The 16,728-nt window shown below is 46.9% G+C and overlaps 1 protein-coding gene across 2 annotated transcripts in view; it reads right to left on the bottom strand.

Moving 5' to 3' along the window:
* Positions 1-15,764, bottom strand: part of LOC121160340 (leucyl and cystinyl aminopeptidase) — an 80,723-nt gene extending 64,959 nt beyond the window's left edge. For both annotated transcript variants that reach the window (XM_040986083.1, XM_040986082.1), the window contains exon 1: positions 15,587-15,764. In XM_040986083.1, the coding sequence (XP_040842017.1) occupies positions 15,587-15,605 (19 nt within the window). In that variant the 5' untranslated portion in view covers positions 15,606-15,764. The remainder of the gene's footprint in view (positions 1-15,586) is intronic.
* Positions 15,765-16,728: the final 964 nt, after the last annotated feature.

Here is a 16,728-nt window from a genome sequence, read left to right as displayed (position 1 = left end):
GCTCCAGTTACTGTGGGTGTTTGGGAAATAAACGAACAGAAGCAAGATCTGGGTTTCGCTGCATTTCAGGTAATACATAAATAAACTATTTTAATTAGCTTTATAGTAAATCCTACTGAATGGGTTTTATGGTTGGCTCTAAACTCACTGAACCCAATGAACTCAAACTCACTGCTGCTATTTACTCCAGCCACTTTTTTCAGGGGACCTGTAAGTTCAACTAAAGTTCAATTTTTATTATGATTCACATATAAAACAGTAAACATTTTTCCTACTTAAAAATATTTGATCGAAACAACTATGAAATCTGCGAAATACATTTCAAAAGCCATATGATCTAAAAATATAATTACTTGGGCCTCGTGTGGTAACCTAGTGGCTAAAGTCTTCACCATGCCCGTGCTGGGATCCCATGTCTCAGAGGCCCCCTTGCAAGTGCTGCTTCATGTCTCAGAAGCCCCCGCTTCCCATCCAGCTCCCTGCTTGTGGCCTGGGAAAGCATTCAAGGTCGGCCCAAAAGCTTGAGACCCTGCACCCATGTGGGAGACCTGGAGGCAGCTCTTGGCTTTGGATCAGCTCCGCTTTAGCTATTATGACCATTTGTGCATGGAAAAACTTTGTCTCTTCCTCTCGCTATAATCTGTCTTTCCACTAAATGTCTAAATAAATCTTAGAGAGAAAAAAAGAAAAGAAAAAGAAAGAGAAAGGTGGGAAGGAAGAGAAAGCAAGCAAGCAAGCAAGCAAGCAAGAGATCCTACAGTACTCCACTTAGGTCAGAAACGGAGCATTAACTGTGCAGTTACAACTTTGACTAAACTACTTGTTAAAAATAAAAGATTAAAAGCATTTTAATACAGCTACTAAAATATCATATATCTCCAACATTATTGAATAAAACACTAATGTTATTATCATAAACTTTATCCAACATAAAAAAAATTCCAGCAAATTGTTACACTAGGTAACTGTAATTACATGGCTACATTCCAATTTGCTCAAAATAATCCCACTCCCATCTTTTTCTCAGTTTCACCCACAAAACTCCACATCAAACCACAAAAGTTACATTAACCTGCAAGTTAACAGCAATTTCCAAAAAGAAAAAACAATCTCGTAAAACATTCCCAAACACATTCTTTGGCATAACAACATTATTTCTACTTACAGTAGCCTGTCTACTTTCCCGGCTCACTGCATTAATCATTTCTTTCCATTCTTTCTATAAATTAAGACTTACCCCATGGCCCAGTATATCCTACTCCCCTAGCATATGGTCAAAGATCTTGAGATGAGGAAACCATCCAAGCGTGGCCAATACAAGCACAACCGTCCTTAAACGTAGAAGGAAGCAGAGGAGGCTATCAGAGTGAAGCAATGTGGCCAGGATTTCTTTGTCAGCTCTGATGATGAAAGGGGGTGGGGCTAGGAGCTTAGGAATGTAGGTAGCTCCCGGAAGCTGCACAAGTAAGGGAATGAATGCCGTATGGTCCACAGCAACACTTGGTTTTTGTTTGGTAAGACCCTCAACAGGCTTCTCAGCTACAGAAATGTAATAGAGTTGTATTATGACCCTCAAGCCTGTGAAATGTGCCAATGGAAGACCAGCACAGCACACCCAACACTCAGGGACAGTCAGTTCCTGCAGGCCTCCCATGTAATTAGGAGCAAATCCAGTCAGCTGAGGCCCTGAGTTACACTTGACATAACTACCAGGTAGCTCCACTCATTCAGAATCAGATAAAACTGTTCTAGAACAGTAGAAACCTGTAGGGAAACCCCAAAGAGGCAAGCCACTAAGCGCAGCTAGTGATGGAGATGGAAGCCAGCTGCTGAAAGGCAGATTCCAGACAGTCTGCAGTCTGGTCACCTCACAGGTGCTCAGGTTTTCACTTCACTTTTCAGTGATTACAGAGTCAGAACGCAGTGAAGCAATCCACAGCAGGGAGAGTGCGTCTTACTGTTCCCTTTTTCTTTCTCCTCTTTGCCCTAAGATCAGCTGTGTGGTGCCGGGCCAACAGCTAAAACTACACTGAGGCCCATGTTTCCATGTAGAAGAAAAAGACAAAAAGTAACTTCTGAAAGGCTGTCCAGTGTGGGGGGAGTGAGCGCAAGAGACCAGGAACTCAGAGAAAAGCACCCCTAAATCCCTCCATTAACCTGCAAAAGTTGGAAAGTAACAACTTACCTACCTAAACCCAGGACAGAACAAAGCCAATGAAACGCTTTCCTCAGTTGCTACTGCTGGATCAGGTTACTACAAACTCAGCAGCTTAAAACAACGGACTTACTATCTTACAGTTCTGGAATCTGCAAGTCCAAAAGGGTCTCACGGGACCAAAACCAAGGCACCACAAGCACTCTGCTTCTTCCAGAGGCCCTGGGGAGAAACTGTTCCCTTGTCACCAGCTTCTAGAAGCTGCCTGCTTTCCTTAGTCTCACTTCCACCTTCAAAGCGTGAATTGTGGCTCAGTCTCATATTGTACTTGGAGTATCCACCTGTTTTAAGGACTCCACTGAACTCACCTGGATAAAGTTTGTATTGTAAAGACAGTTGATTAACTGTCTTAGCTCTTACTACAGTCAAACTCCCCTTTACAAAATAACCTAAAATATCCCAAGCTCCAGGGATTCAAGGCATGGGCACTTTGTGGGGGCCTTTATTCTTCCTCTCCTATAAAAGTCAGGAAAACATACATAATTGATATTGGAATTGCTATCCCAGGAACAGACTTTAAGGTCTGATCCTGGATGAGGTTGACTGACTGCTAAAATCAAAATACCACATTCTTTAGAGGACCAAAAGAGGCCTGAGAGGCTGCACATTACAACATTCACAATGTCCAGGATACAACCCCAAACTACCTGACATTCATTGGATTAAGAATATCAGAATAGGGCCCGGCAAGGTGTCCTACTGACTAAAGTCCTCGCCTTGCACACGCCAGGATCCCATATGGATTCCAGTTCTAATTCCAGCGGCCCCATTTCCCATCCAGCAACCGCTTGTGGCCTGGGAAAGAAGTGGAGGACAGCCTTAAGCCCTGGGACCTTGCACCTGCATGTGGAAGACCAGGAAGAGGCTCCAGGCTCCTGGCTTCAGATTAGCTCTGCTCTGGGCATTGCGGCCACTTGGGGAGTGAATCAGCAGATACAAGATCTTCCTCTCTGTCTCTCCTTCTCTCTGTATATCTGACTTTCCAATAAAAATAAATAAATCTTAAAAAAAAAAAAGAAAATCAGAACAATTCTCGATAGATAAGACAATGGACAGTGGAACTACTGATGATCATAAAGTTATTGTTAAGCCATTCCCCATGAAGTAGGGAACACAAACATTAAGAACACAGGAAACCTAGGGAGAAACGAACAACGCCTTAGGGCCCAGCAAGACAGCATCACATGCATTAAATGAAATGCATGCCTTTACTGCCCCCAATATAAAAATAAAAATGTTGGGAGCAGAAAAATTATCTTAAAGAGTAATGTCCTAAAGCTTCAAGAAAATGGTGAAACGGAGACTCTATGATGGACTAAGTCAATCAGTGGATTCTTCAAAGACCACATAGTGCTTGGAGTGGCAAGATTGGCAGTGATTCATAACTGTTGAAATATCAAAACGACTTGAGCAAGAACCTCGGAGCATACCCTACATCCGGGACCTGGGGAGGGTGGGAGATTGGGTGGGCCTTCTCCCTTAATACCCTCCTTTAAACATGAAGGAAACAATATGGAAATTTTAAAAAATAATAATAACGAAATCTTTCAAAAAAAAAAAAAAGAAAAAGGTGGAAGACATAAATTAACAAAATCAGTTTGATAAACCTAAGAATAACTAAATCCGAACAGAAATTGAACCAAGGGATAATCAAAATGCTGCAATCAAAAAAGTCAACAAAATTCCAAATCAGCAAGAAAAAAAAATCCTGACATGTTACTTACAAGTTACCAACAATTTAAATGACTATGGATTTCTTAGTAGGAAACAGGGAAACTAGAAAACCAGGAAACAGCACCTCATGCATTTCTAAAAAGAAAACTATTATTCATGTAACACCGTTCCTACATGAGTGTTTGCAGCTGATCATTTGTGGACAAGTACTTGTGGTATACACATGTCCAGAACAGAAAATCTGCATTTCTCAATGAGACAGCAAGCAATGCAACTTGAAGGAATGGGCAACAGATGCGAACAGGCATTTCACAAAAGAACGTAAAGTCAGAAAAAAGGAGGAAAAACGCTACATGAAAACATGATTAACATCTGCAGTCATCAGGGAACTCTAAAATCACAGGTACCAACACAAACACATGGAATGGCTAAAATTAGAAAGATCAACTATACCAAAGTAATGAACACTATTCATTCATATACTGCGGGTGGAAAAGGGAAATGGCACAACCCATTTGGAAGATAACTTGGCAGGGTCTTTTTTGAAAGGCAAAGAGACACAGAGAGGGACAGACTGAAGGCCAGAGAGATCTTTATCAGCTGATTCACTTCCTGAATGCCTGCAAAAGCCAGGGCTTAGCCAGGAGGAAACCAGGAGCCAGGAACTCAGGCAGGAGCAAGAGCCCCTGGGCGACCAGCCGGCTGCTTCTCAGCACGCACACTGGCAGGAGGCTGCATCCGAAACGGAGCAGCTGGGACAACTTAACCACTGTACAAAGAGCTTGACTGGCAATTTCCACGTGACCCTATCTATCAACACCTACTGCTCAAGAGAACTAAAACATATTTTCACAAAGACCTGAACTGCAGGGTTCACAACGACTTTACTTATAACCCCAAACCAGAAACAAATGTTTCTTGAATAATGAACAAATCAGTCTCAATGGAGGAATACTATTCAGTAATTAAAAAAAAAAAGATTATTTATTTTTAATGGAAAGGCAGGTTCACAGAGAGGAGAGAACAGAGGGAAAGATCTTCCATCTGCTGGTTTATTCCTCAGGTAGCCACAACAGTTCAAACTGAGCCAATGCAAAGCCAAGAGCCAGGAGTTTCTTCTGGGTCTCCCATGCAGGTGCAGGGTCCCAAGGCTCTGGACCATCCTTGACTGCTTTCCCCGGCCACAAGTAGGGAGCTGGATGGAAAGTAGAGAAGCTGTGACATGAGCTGATGCCCAATGGGATCCTGACACACTGAAGGCAAGGAATTAACCATTAGGCTATTGTACCAGGCCCTATGCAGCAATTTTTAAAAATAAACTTATGCTGAGTGAAAGAAGCTAAGAGGAAGAAAAACTATAGAATTCCATTATAATCTTTACAATTAATTTTACATAAAACTCTAGAAAATGGAAACTTTCTGATAGCAAGAGGACAGTGGTTGTCAAGGACTAAGGATGCAGATGGGCAGGGGCTGTAAAGGCCTTGTGTTTGACCTGGTCACACACAAGATTCATCGAGGGATTCAGCCTGGCTTGCCTGCAGTCATTCTGGATATAACCACCAGCCTGCCAATCATCCCAAGCCTGTGACAAAGTTAAGCCTGTCAGGTTTGCCTTGCCTGTCCAGACCCTAAACTGCTCCTGATCTAACGCCTACGAGAAGTTCATGCTTCTTGAGACGAGGCTAGCTACAGGTCATCTCCGATTTGCGGAGAAGGGTCCATTGCTTCAATGCCCATTGAGATGGCGCTTCTAGCACCAGGCTCCCCCATGGTAAGCCATACTGCATGACATCTAGGGTTTGTCCTCTTTGTTCACCTCATGACAGTAGCTTTTCCGAAACAGTTCAGTACTCTGATTAATTACACAAAGGCAAAATTGAGGACTGCCAACTTGACTGTTACTGCACATAGCAGACTCTATGCTCCATAACTACTTTCTCAAGGACCACACAAGATCTGAGTAAAAGTATTCCTGACACTTACTATGAATTCTGGCATAGGGAAAGGCTAACTGTCTATATTAATCAAATCAAAATAACTCGAATAGAATAGGTCAGAATGGGTCGGTACATCACCTACTTTGACAGAAGTACCTTTTAAATCAATCAAACTTACAGGAAGGTACTGCAAAAAGCTCACGGACAGAATAAAACAATACAGTTTTAATGTATATATGAATGGTCTTCAAAAACCTGACGGAGGGGCCTGACGTCCGGCGCTGTGGTAAAGATGCTACTTGGGACGCCTGCACCCCCTTCTCAGTGCCTGGTTTGAGTTCTGGCTTCACTCCCGATTCCATCTTCTCACTAACTCGCATGCTAGGAAGTGCCCATGAGTGAGCTCCAGGCTTTGGCCTGGCCCAGCCCTGGCTGTTAAGGGAATGTGGGGAATGAACCAGCAGATGGAAAATCTTCTCGCTCTCTGCCTTTCCCATAAAATGAAAATAAATTTGGCAAACCTAAGAAGGAATTACCACAGGTTTCAGGATGATCAAAAGTAACTTCTCCTGAAGTCATACAAGCATTTTTAAAAATACTCTCTTCTGCCTACACATCTGGAGCATAAAACATTCATTTGTTTATACAAACTAACACGTTTCCTTCTAAGAAATTAATATTTGAGAAGAAAAACAAAAATAACAAAATACAATTGGCCAAGAAAAAACTTTCAGAGCAATAGCAAAAGGGCACATGGATTTTTGGACATGAAAGAACCCCATCTTTCTACAAGTGATCCAGCTCTGTTCAGTGTCAGCTGAGGAACTGGGAGTACTGGCAGAGGCAGCTCCTTGAAAACCCTTTGTGTATAAACAGAAATGGGGATAAAGCCCCATTTTAAAGTAAACTCAATAACCCAAAAAGAAAACCTGTGTTGTTCCTACTTCAGAACTACCCAGGGCTAAAACAGATCACCAAGGCATCTGATAATGTGGCTTGTCAGATAAGCCAGAGCACTCCCCTACCCAGTGTCCAGCTCTAGAGAAACCTGCCTCCCAATTCCAATAGCTCCCCCTTTCACCTGGTGTGACCTCCCAAAGAACTGCTCTCCAGCACCTGTTAATGTTTCAAGGATGGGGGAGCCGTTTCTCTACCAAGGCCATTTGGAAATGTGTTATCATTCATTAACTTAAATGTGCCAACATCCCATTTGGGCACTGGTTCATAACCCAGCTGCTGCACTTCCCATCCAGCTCCCTGCTTGCAGCCTGGGAAAGCAGTCAAGGACAGACCAAAGCCTTGGGACCCTGCACCTGCATGGGAGACCCAGAATAAACTCCTGGTGCCTGACTCTGGATTGGCTCAGCTCAGGCAGTTGTGGCCACTTGAGGAGTGAACTAGTGGACATAAGATCTTATTCTCTGCCAGACTTCTCTCTGTGTATTTGAATTTCCAACAAAAGTAAAATAAATCTTAAAAAAAAAAAAAACTAGCCTGTTACATATGCACTGAATTGTGAATCCTGCCCGTGGTTACTAAAGCAGGGCCAGGCCAGCCCCGAGCAACAGTTCTCAACAGGCAGGAGGCAATCCTCGGGAATCGGCAAGGAACTCCGAGGGGCCTCCCAAAGGTACAGCTGCTTTCAGGATAAGCTGTCCCCTTCCACTTTCACAGCTTTCCATGGGCTATGTGACGGGTGATATTAAAACAGGATAAACACAGAAACAAATCTAAAAATGTAGTTGTCTTCTATTAAGCCGCACTTCTCATCAACCCTTTTTGGTGTTGGCAGCTCTTATTATAAATGTTACTATGCTAATATTTAAAAGAATTTAACTGTTACTAGAGATTGCAAACTACACAAACTTTTTCCTGTGGAAAAACAATCTTCCTTACCCTGAGGTTTCCAGGAACAGGCTGTCCACGGGGCTGGCCTCTAACATGGACTGAATTATGTCCTCCCCCAAGTCGTAGGTTCAAGCCCCGGCTCCTAGTGGAGCTGTTTTTGGAGACAGAGCCTTTAAGGTAATTAGGACAGATGAGGTCATAGGGGTTTGGCTCTAATCCAGCGAGACTGTTGTCCTTAGAAGGGAAAGAAACATCAGGGCTCCGCCTTGCCACACCTGCATGGAGGAAAGACCATGTGTTCACGGAGAGCGGGGAGGAGCCCTCTCAGAACCCAACTGTGCTGCCACCCTCATCTCTGACATCTAACCTCCAGGACCGTGAGAAAGTAAATGCCCATGGCAAGTCTGTGTCACTTCATCACCCCAGGCAGAGCACAGTGAGGAAGAGATGGCAAAGGGAGAGAACAATGGCACTGTTTTAAGGAGGAAGGAAGAGAATTGATGTCTTTACATCACAACACAGCATAACTCATGCTATGTTTTGGTTTTGCTCTTCTCGGAAAAAAAAAAAAAAGCCATTAATTTCTATCTTTGGTTAATATCAAGACAGAAATAACCCTCCTGGTTAGGTCAGGTCTAAAGTCTCGCTCATAAGCCTACCAAGTCATCAGGCTAGCTCTTCTGTAATGCCAATCAGCAGAAGCTTGGCCCCCCTGAACCCTGGCTAGCTGAAAGCCAGGACATGGCTTCACCCTCCTGCTCTTCCCTAGGCTAAAGGAAAGCCTAGATGGCTACTTCTTGGGATGACAGGAAATTCCCTCTTAAAGGCTGAATGTAATTGGCTTGGGAACTATTTAGTGGTTCAACAATGAAGTGCCAAAGTGCCGCACTCCACTTGGATCAGCACATGTATATCCTTTATAACACTCAAACTATGGCTTTAAAAGATATTTATTTTCATATATTTGAAAAGCAAAGAGAATGAGACAGAGATAGAGGGAGAGTTAATGGGCTCTTCCATCCAGGGTCTAAGTGCCAATGCCTGCAGCAGCCAGAGCTGGGACAGGATGAACCAAGAGCCAGGAGCTGCCCTCAGATCTGCCCCATGAATGGCAGCAGCCCACGCATGGAAGTCGTCATCTGCTACCTCTCAGAGCATCAGCAAGGCGCTGGAGCAGAAGCAGAGGCGAGAATGGATCCCAGGCTCGATGACATGGATGCCAAGTGACAGCTCAACCTGCTCTGCCACAGTGTCCAGCCGCCAACTCCAGTTCTACCCACTTGGAAAATGGGACTTTTGCTGTCATAACATAATAGTTCATGCTTCTGTGAGCATCTTTGGGTAGACACAGATTTCAAAAATCTGGGGCTGGGGTTGTGGCACAGCAGTTAAGCTGCCACCTGCAACAACAGTATCCCATCTGAGCACCAGTTTGTGCCTCAGGTGCTCTAATGTGGAAAGCACCAGCAGACAGATAAAGTGCTTGGGTTTCTGCCACCTAGGTAGGGGACACACATGGAATTCTAGGTTCCTGGCTTCCACCTGGACCATCTCTGGTGGCTGCGGCCACTAGGGGAATGAACCAGTGGGTTAAAGATCTGTCTTTCCCTCTAACTCTACCTTTTGAATAAATAAACTTTTTTAAAAAGTAAGGGATTTTTTCTATGTCCCCTACCCCCCACTGTTGGGCCAACATTACTAGCTTATATATTTCAGAAATTCAGAATATTATTCTTCTAAGAGAAAAAAAAACACACACACAAACACAGAAACAGATCCTGAGACCTGGGCAGGCTGGAGATGGGGAGGAAAACTGCCATCGTTCATAACAGACTCTAAGAGCCAGAGCTGCAGCCGAGTTACATTCACTCAGCAAAACAAGGGTGTCATGGTCAAATTCACCAGTAAAACTCGCTTTGTGCTAAGCTTCTTGGGAGGAAGCACGACATAGACAGACATGAACTTAAACAAACCCCGTCCTATGGGCAGGCCTGCCTGCAGTCCTGGGGTGTGTGAAACACAGGCCGTGTCCGCAGCTAATGAGGTGCTCTTCTCCCATCTCCACGTTACCAATTCCCTGTGTGGTCTTAATATCTAGTACAACTCTACCTTACAGAAACGCTGTATTTCATATCTGATCTGAGACTGAAACAAGCTCCACTTGTATGAATAATGAGGTGGGGCATATTTCATTCACTTGAAGGAACAAGAAAAAACACAGCTAGGCCAAAATTAAATTGGCCTAGGGACTAAAGAATTCCTTTGGTCTTCAGCAACATTTCCCCCCAAAGGGTTACAAACTCACAATCCTTATGAACAAATGTGAAATGGAAACAGTCCTCCCAAACTGGTTTCAAGCCTTTAGTAAACAACTCTACCTCCCCTCAAAAGAAATTCCCAAATCTCACTCTGGCTAGCATGTGACCCAAATCATCAACTAAGACCATGGCTACTATCAGAAAAGGTCTTGTGAGTTTCTGTGCATATTTTAGTTTCTTAACTAAAGCTGTGACAGCACTCTGGTGGCATCTGTAAACAAGGATCACGTGTCAGTGAGTAAAGTGGCAGGGTCAGAGCTGCTCTTCATTGCTGTTCCCACTACGCCGTCATCTCACATGTAAGGCAGACTCAGGAACACAGTAGCAGGATAATAACAGAAAAGCACAAAACCAAACGCATCTGTGGGAAGGGCACGGGACCAGACCAATGCCCAAAGCACAGAGTGGACACAGCATACCGACTTGGGTATTGCTTCAGGCTGGCCCAGCCCCAGCTGTGGGAACCATGTGGGGAGTGAAATAGCTGATGGAAGAGCTGTTTGTAGCTTTCTCTGTCTTCTAAATTAAAAAAAAAAAAAAAAAGCTTGAAAAATACATATAGCAATAGTCTTACCATCAATTTATGGCTTATTATTAACCCATTTTGCTAACTATTAATCCATTACAATCAGTAATTACTCAAAAGGCTAAGACTGTGACTACATTTTTTTTCCTACCAATCATCACTGTCATTCAATCACATGCTAAGAAAAAAGCCTCAATGCATGGATTTTTCAAGTCTTATCTAGGTAGTATTCTCCAAACTGGCAATGAATTAAAATACAGCTATGTAGTGTGTTATCCAGAGCACCTCACAAATGGAAAACTTGCATCTTTCTTTCAAATTCTTACTTATCTATCTCAGACACAAACAGCTCCCTTCTTTGCTGGTTCACTCTGCAAAACAACACACGGCCAGGGTTGGGCTGGGCTGACAGGGAACTGGGAACTCAGTTCAGGTCTCTCCCCTGAGTGGCAGGATCAGCCTTGCAACCATCCAGTGACCTTCCTAGCGATTGAATTAGCAAGAAGCCAGAGTTAGGAATTAGGACTAGAGATGAGTATTGAACCAGAGACTCCAGGTTACACTTAGGCGTCTTCATCTGCTACTTAATCACTGTGTCAAAAACTATCACCTGTTACCTCCATAGCCATCAACTCTTCTTAAACCTCATTGCTGTAATTTAGTGAACATGTGCTCATTTCAGTGTAATGCAACACATTGTGTTAATTTAACCCCCAAGCCAGACTAGACTCTTTCTTTGAACAATTTTTCTATGTGCTCCTTCCTACTGGGAAGTTACCTGTTTGCAAATGGAAGTCACACTGTGAAATCCTGTCTTATTCCCACTTAGCATCCAGCAACTGAGTAAACACAACTTGAGCTTTCTTCTTAACCCAACCTTGCAATCTAATACAAAAAGACAACGGCAGTGGGCTGAGCCACTGAGCATCAGATCTACACAGCAGATAAGCTACTACTGCTACTAAGCAGCAGATGGCCAGCGCAACTCCTGCCTGTGATCTAGACCCCTGATGGCACAGCGGGTCCTCTCACTAAGCCTCAAGGGCCAGGACAGCCTTCTCCACTTAACCTTGACTACATTACTTCTATAACACGAGGACCACAAGTCAGATCCTTGAAACAATTAATGCGCTGACTTTTGGGGTGCTTGTTCAGCCCACGGCAGGTCCAGGTCAGCCTTTGCTACAGGAGGGAAGGAGCATGCCCCAACCACTCTCCCATTCTCTCAACTGAAGAATTAAATAGGCCTTACTAACAAGCGACCATGAATGTCCTGACAAGGAATCAGAGAATGCAGTAAGATGATCCTTATATGAAAATAAAACTAGTTTCGTTCAACTCATGCACTTTATTTAGGTTAGCATTATCAGATGGCAAGTCGGTTTCTTCCTTACTATGCCTAGCAGAGGACCTACTGGTATGTTCATAAGCAGGCAAAAATGACGTCTGACTACAGCATTGAGCAGGAAATCACTCTTTTGCTTATTTTCCATGGCAACTTCCTCACAGCCTCTCTCTGCTGCTTGTATATCTTTCACACCCTGTTCTCAAGGCTTGGCAAAGAGAGATGATCACAGGTCACACCAGTTTCTAAGGTAGACTGGTTTCCATCTTCTCTCAAGACACCCAGATTTGGAAACTCCTAAGCAGAGGCAAAGAACTTTTCTACCTCTTGTTTCCAGTTGAAAACGTGGCTGATTTCTAGTCACAGCCTCACTTTGAGACTGCTAACAGTAACACTACCCTCTATGCAGTGCTCTTCCCCAAAGGAAACATAAAACTGAAGACACAAGGACAAAAAAGCAGGATTTAAGATATTTTCCATCGAAGAAACTATGAGCTTTCCTTTGTAAGAGTTTTCTCTTGAGGAGGTCATTTACAGCAAAAAGAAAAACGTGCCAACCTCACATTTTTAACAGGCAATGCTTAAAAAAAGTGAAAAAGGCTGTTTCATAAGGATGGAAAATATGAAAAAATGCTATTTGTAACATAAGAAGATAAAATCACAATTTTATACCACCTTGCACTCCACAAATATCTAAACTGTTGGCAAAGACTATTCCACCTTGGGAACCAGGATATCAGCATAAATTTTAAAAAAATTTGTAATATAAAAAAGTTTTCCATGTTTGATTATGTGGCACACTGTTAGTCATTCATAGACCCCATGTTCACAATGAGGGGGGAAATTGTTTACAAATCACGTTTTCAGTTCTAAGACTCCAATGCCTTTCCAATCTCTAGACTTACTTCAGATTGTATCAGACACAGCAAAGTATAGGAAACATATATATAGCAGAACAGCAGAAAGAGAAGTCCTTCTCCACCAACAGGTTCCCAAACTGCAATTTGCTTATAACTAAGTAAGTTTCCCAAAAGTTCTCTTCCAGGAAATACTTCCCACTACGCTGAAAATGGGGTCACAGACTTGCAGGCTTCCTGTTCAGAGGGGTGAGCCTTGGCATTTGCATTTCTAAGACACATAATTAAGTTATTCTGAAATATCCCAACCCAGCATGCAAATGAGGACAAGGCTACATAGACACCAAATAAGCATTTGCTTTAAAATAGTACTCCTACAAAAACAACTTAAAATAACGGGCATATTTTGTTTCAACATGCAACAAAGCATTATCTCCTAATCCCTGTAGTTCTACCTGCCTAACAAGTCACAATAACCATTGCCATAACAACACAAGTACTGCTCCAGGACAGCCCTCCACCCAAAGAGTCAAAAAAAGCAGGTCCAAAGCCAGCCTGGAAGCCACTGCTCAGCCCTGAGCGTCAGCACTGCTCCCGGAAGCCAGGCCCAAAATACCGCTGGAGCCAAATAGGAATTCCTGGCACGGAGGTCCATGTGCGGGCCCTGTCAGGTGGCAGGAGTCGTCAGTGGGCCACAGCAGCCTGTTCCCTGGACAGCTGAATACGGGATGGGCCTAGGATTGCCAGCCAGAAAAACAGGTAGTAAGTTCCGACAGAAAACAAGGAAACTACTGAAAACCTTCCTGAAACATATGAACATTAAAGGTCAGAATGACAAGACAAAAACTAAGGTCACTTCCTTTATCAACACATGGGTCAGAGGGTAAAACCATCAACTAGATGTTATGTGAAAGATATGTGGTCCCTACTTAGATTATTTTGTTAAACTGACATGCCAGGGCGCATACGTGCTCAGGGATACATGAGAAAGACTACATGGGAAAGGTTTTATTTCAAGAGGACATATACGCAATAAAAAGCCAACACCGAGCTCGACAAATTTTGTGGCACCAATTCTGTGCATAATGAAGCGGTGTGAACCAGAACCCCCAGATCTATGGGAAAACTGCATGCACATACTTTTCTTTGCACTCAAAGCATTCAATAAAAAGGTAAACATGTTTACCGCTAAATCTGTCATGTTTGAAGAAACTAGGAAGTTGCAGAACAATCCTTCAAACACTGAAATATCCTGTCCACCCTGAACCTGAAAAGCACCCAGGGTTGCCAGCACCTCAGCGCCTGTCCACTTCAGACGGCAGGCCGTTACCTCTCCTCCCCGTTCAGGATGCCTTGCTGGGCTCCGGGGGAATCTACACAGGAAAACAGAATGATGCACTGCCAAACTGTCTTCAGCAGCGATTGAAAATCCAGAAAACAGGGAAAGACCCTAAGTCTAATTTCCAACAACAACAAAAAAGTCCAAGTAACTGCTTCTCTTCGTGCTTTTTTCCCTGGGGTTTTTCCATTGCCTCTCCAACGAAAATCTGCGGGAACTCATATCTAGAGCGGTGTAGGTCGCAAAGGCAGAAAAGACTCCCATTTCAAGATTTGACAGGTATTTTGCAGGTGGAGGCTGGACAAATCTACCAGTGCTAATCTTAACCAAATGGTTGGCTCAGCCTTAGGTGACATTTCACATGTAACATCCTATGTCAAAAAATAAATAAATAAATAAATACGCTTGGCAGTATTTATTTACAAGGACTTAACAACTCCATTACTAAGATGCTAGATGATCCCTCTAGCTTCCTTTGCTCGAATTTTCCTTAATTCTCTGGGTAACTTCACCAGCCTCAGGCATGACAAACAAAACCTGAAAAGGAAGCAAATGCAGAATCAAAGTGGTCATGACCCACCGAGGGGGGGGGGCAACAGAAAGAAGCCTTGAGAGTCAGTCCGCAGCCACAAGCCAGCTCTGGAAAACCAGAGAGCGAACCCCCTAACGGGCAGGTGGTCTCCAAGTGTGTTCTCCCAGACATTCCTCTCCACAGAACGGCACAACAGCCTACTCCGACGTGGCGACTCCCGGCGCGCTGCACGTCCGAACAAAAGCCAGCGTGCTAACTGGGGCAGGACCGATTCCCCAGCATCCAGGAAGAGGCCCGTAGCCGGGTCCTGTCTCCTGTCACACTGCGCCGTCACCGTGGCAGACCCCCCAGCTCTCCCTCCCAACAACTGCCGCCTCGGCCAGGAGGAGGTGGTGACACGGGCAAGGCGGCTCCTTGCCACCACCACCACCACCGGGCGGGTCCCCAAGTTTGCCTCGCTCCAGCTAAGGAGCCCAGCCAAGGGTCCCCACCGCACCCTCGTCCCCCCACCGCGCCCTCGGAGGAAAAGTCAAGCCGACACCTCGGCGAAGGACAGGGACAGCTCCCAGGGAGCTGCACAGGCAGCAGCAGCAGCAGCCACCGCGTCCCCTGTCTGCACGGGACCCGGGGCCCACACTGCGTTCTCCAGGGGATGCAGCGGGGGTTGGGGGGCAAGGCCCGATCGCCAACTTTCCCGCGCCGCCCCCCACCCCTGGGTGCGCAAGCGGCGCAAACTTCGCGGCTCGGTGCCTCGGTGGCGGCGCCGCGGGACGCGGATCCCGGCCGCTGGCCGCGCCGCTGACCTTCACGCCGGCACGGGCGGGTGTCCGTGTCCCCCCAGCCCCGGCCATCCTCGCCGCCCCCCCTCAGCCCTCGTGGGAAACCGCGGCGGGGGCGACAGCAGTCTCCGGCCCCGCGCCTCGCGAACGCCCCACTTCCCTCTGCTCCCACCACAGAGCCCACACGACCCCTACCGCGAGCCACCCACTCACCATTGGTGAAGGACTCCATTTTCGCCCCTACCGCGGCTCCTTAGAGCCGGAGCACCCCAGCTTCCTACTCCGAGGGCTGAAACGGCCCTGCCGACTGAGCATGCCCAGCGCGGCCTCCGCGGGCTGGTCGGGGAGGTGCCGCGAGGGGCGGCGTCGCTCCGCCGCTCTGCGGCTCCTCCGATCCGGGTTTTCGCAACTGTCGGAGAAGGAGCCGGACCGGCCGGAGGGAGAAGGACCGCTTTGCCTGACGCCAACGGGGGCGGGGCCGGCTAGAGGCGGGGCCAACTCGAGGCCACGCCCCTCCGGCGGAGCCTAGAGCAGCTGCATGCTTGCTCTCCTGCCGGGGGCGGGGCCTGCTGGAGGCGGGGTCAGCGCGAGGCCCCGCCCCTCCCGGCGCGGCCTGAGGTAACTGGGTCCTCGTACGGCACCGGGTGGTCTCGGCGGTGAAGCCGAGGCGAGGGTGTCCCCGGACGGTCGTGGGTGCCAGGGTAGCCAGCAGCAGCACCGGACAAACACAGCCCGTGCCCCGAGACGGGGCGGACATTCCAGAGGCAGGCGGGGGATCCACACAGACGACAGTATCCCCGCCGCGCGCTCCGCCAGGGCGCGGTGATGGCGAGCGGCGGGGCAGCTACTTCGGAAGCCGTGGCGGGGAGACCTCGCCGAGCGCAGGCCACGGCAGCCGAGGTCTGAGGGCAGCGCGGGAGCCTGCGGGCCTCCAAGGTCGCGCTCGGCACCGCAGAGCTCTGGGGTTCTGAGGAAGCTCGCTGCTGCCAGGCCCGAGGGAAGGGAGCAGGCGTTCCGGGGCCCTTCTCCGCCGGGCTGTCCTCCGCACGCTCCGGCAGGGAGACCCGAGACGGGCTGGGATCCTCCTCCTCCTTGTCTGGGGCTCAAGCGCATCCTCAGCCTGGTCCCCTCTGGGGACCTGCGGCTCCGGGCCCGGCCTCGGGATGCTGGTGGCCCGGAAAACCCGGCGTCGGGCCCGCCCGGATCGGGCCGCAGCCCTCCCAACCCCCTTCGGGGCAGGATGTGGGCAGCGGGCCCGAGCGAGCCGAGCCTTTAAATCAACGCCTGCGGTTCCCCGGCGCGGCGCTGGGCCGGGGCGACTCCCGACATCGCCCCTGCCCCCACCCCCAGCACTC

This window comes from Ochotona curzoniae, unplaced genomic scaffold (genome assembly GCF_017591425.1).
Source record: "Ochotona curzoniae isolate NIBS_2020 unplaced genomic scaffold, NIBS_Ocur_1.0 contig_4501, whole genome shotgun sequence".
In the NCBI taxonomy this organism is placed as follows: domain Eukaryota; kingdom Metazoa; phylum Chordata; class Mammalia; order Lagomorpha; family Ochotonidae; genus Ochotona; species Ochotona curzoniae.
This window is presented reverse-complemented; position numbering and strand designations above follow the sequence as displayed.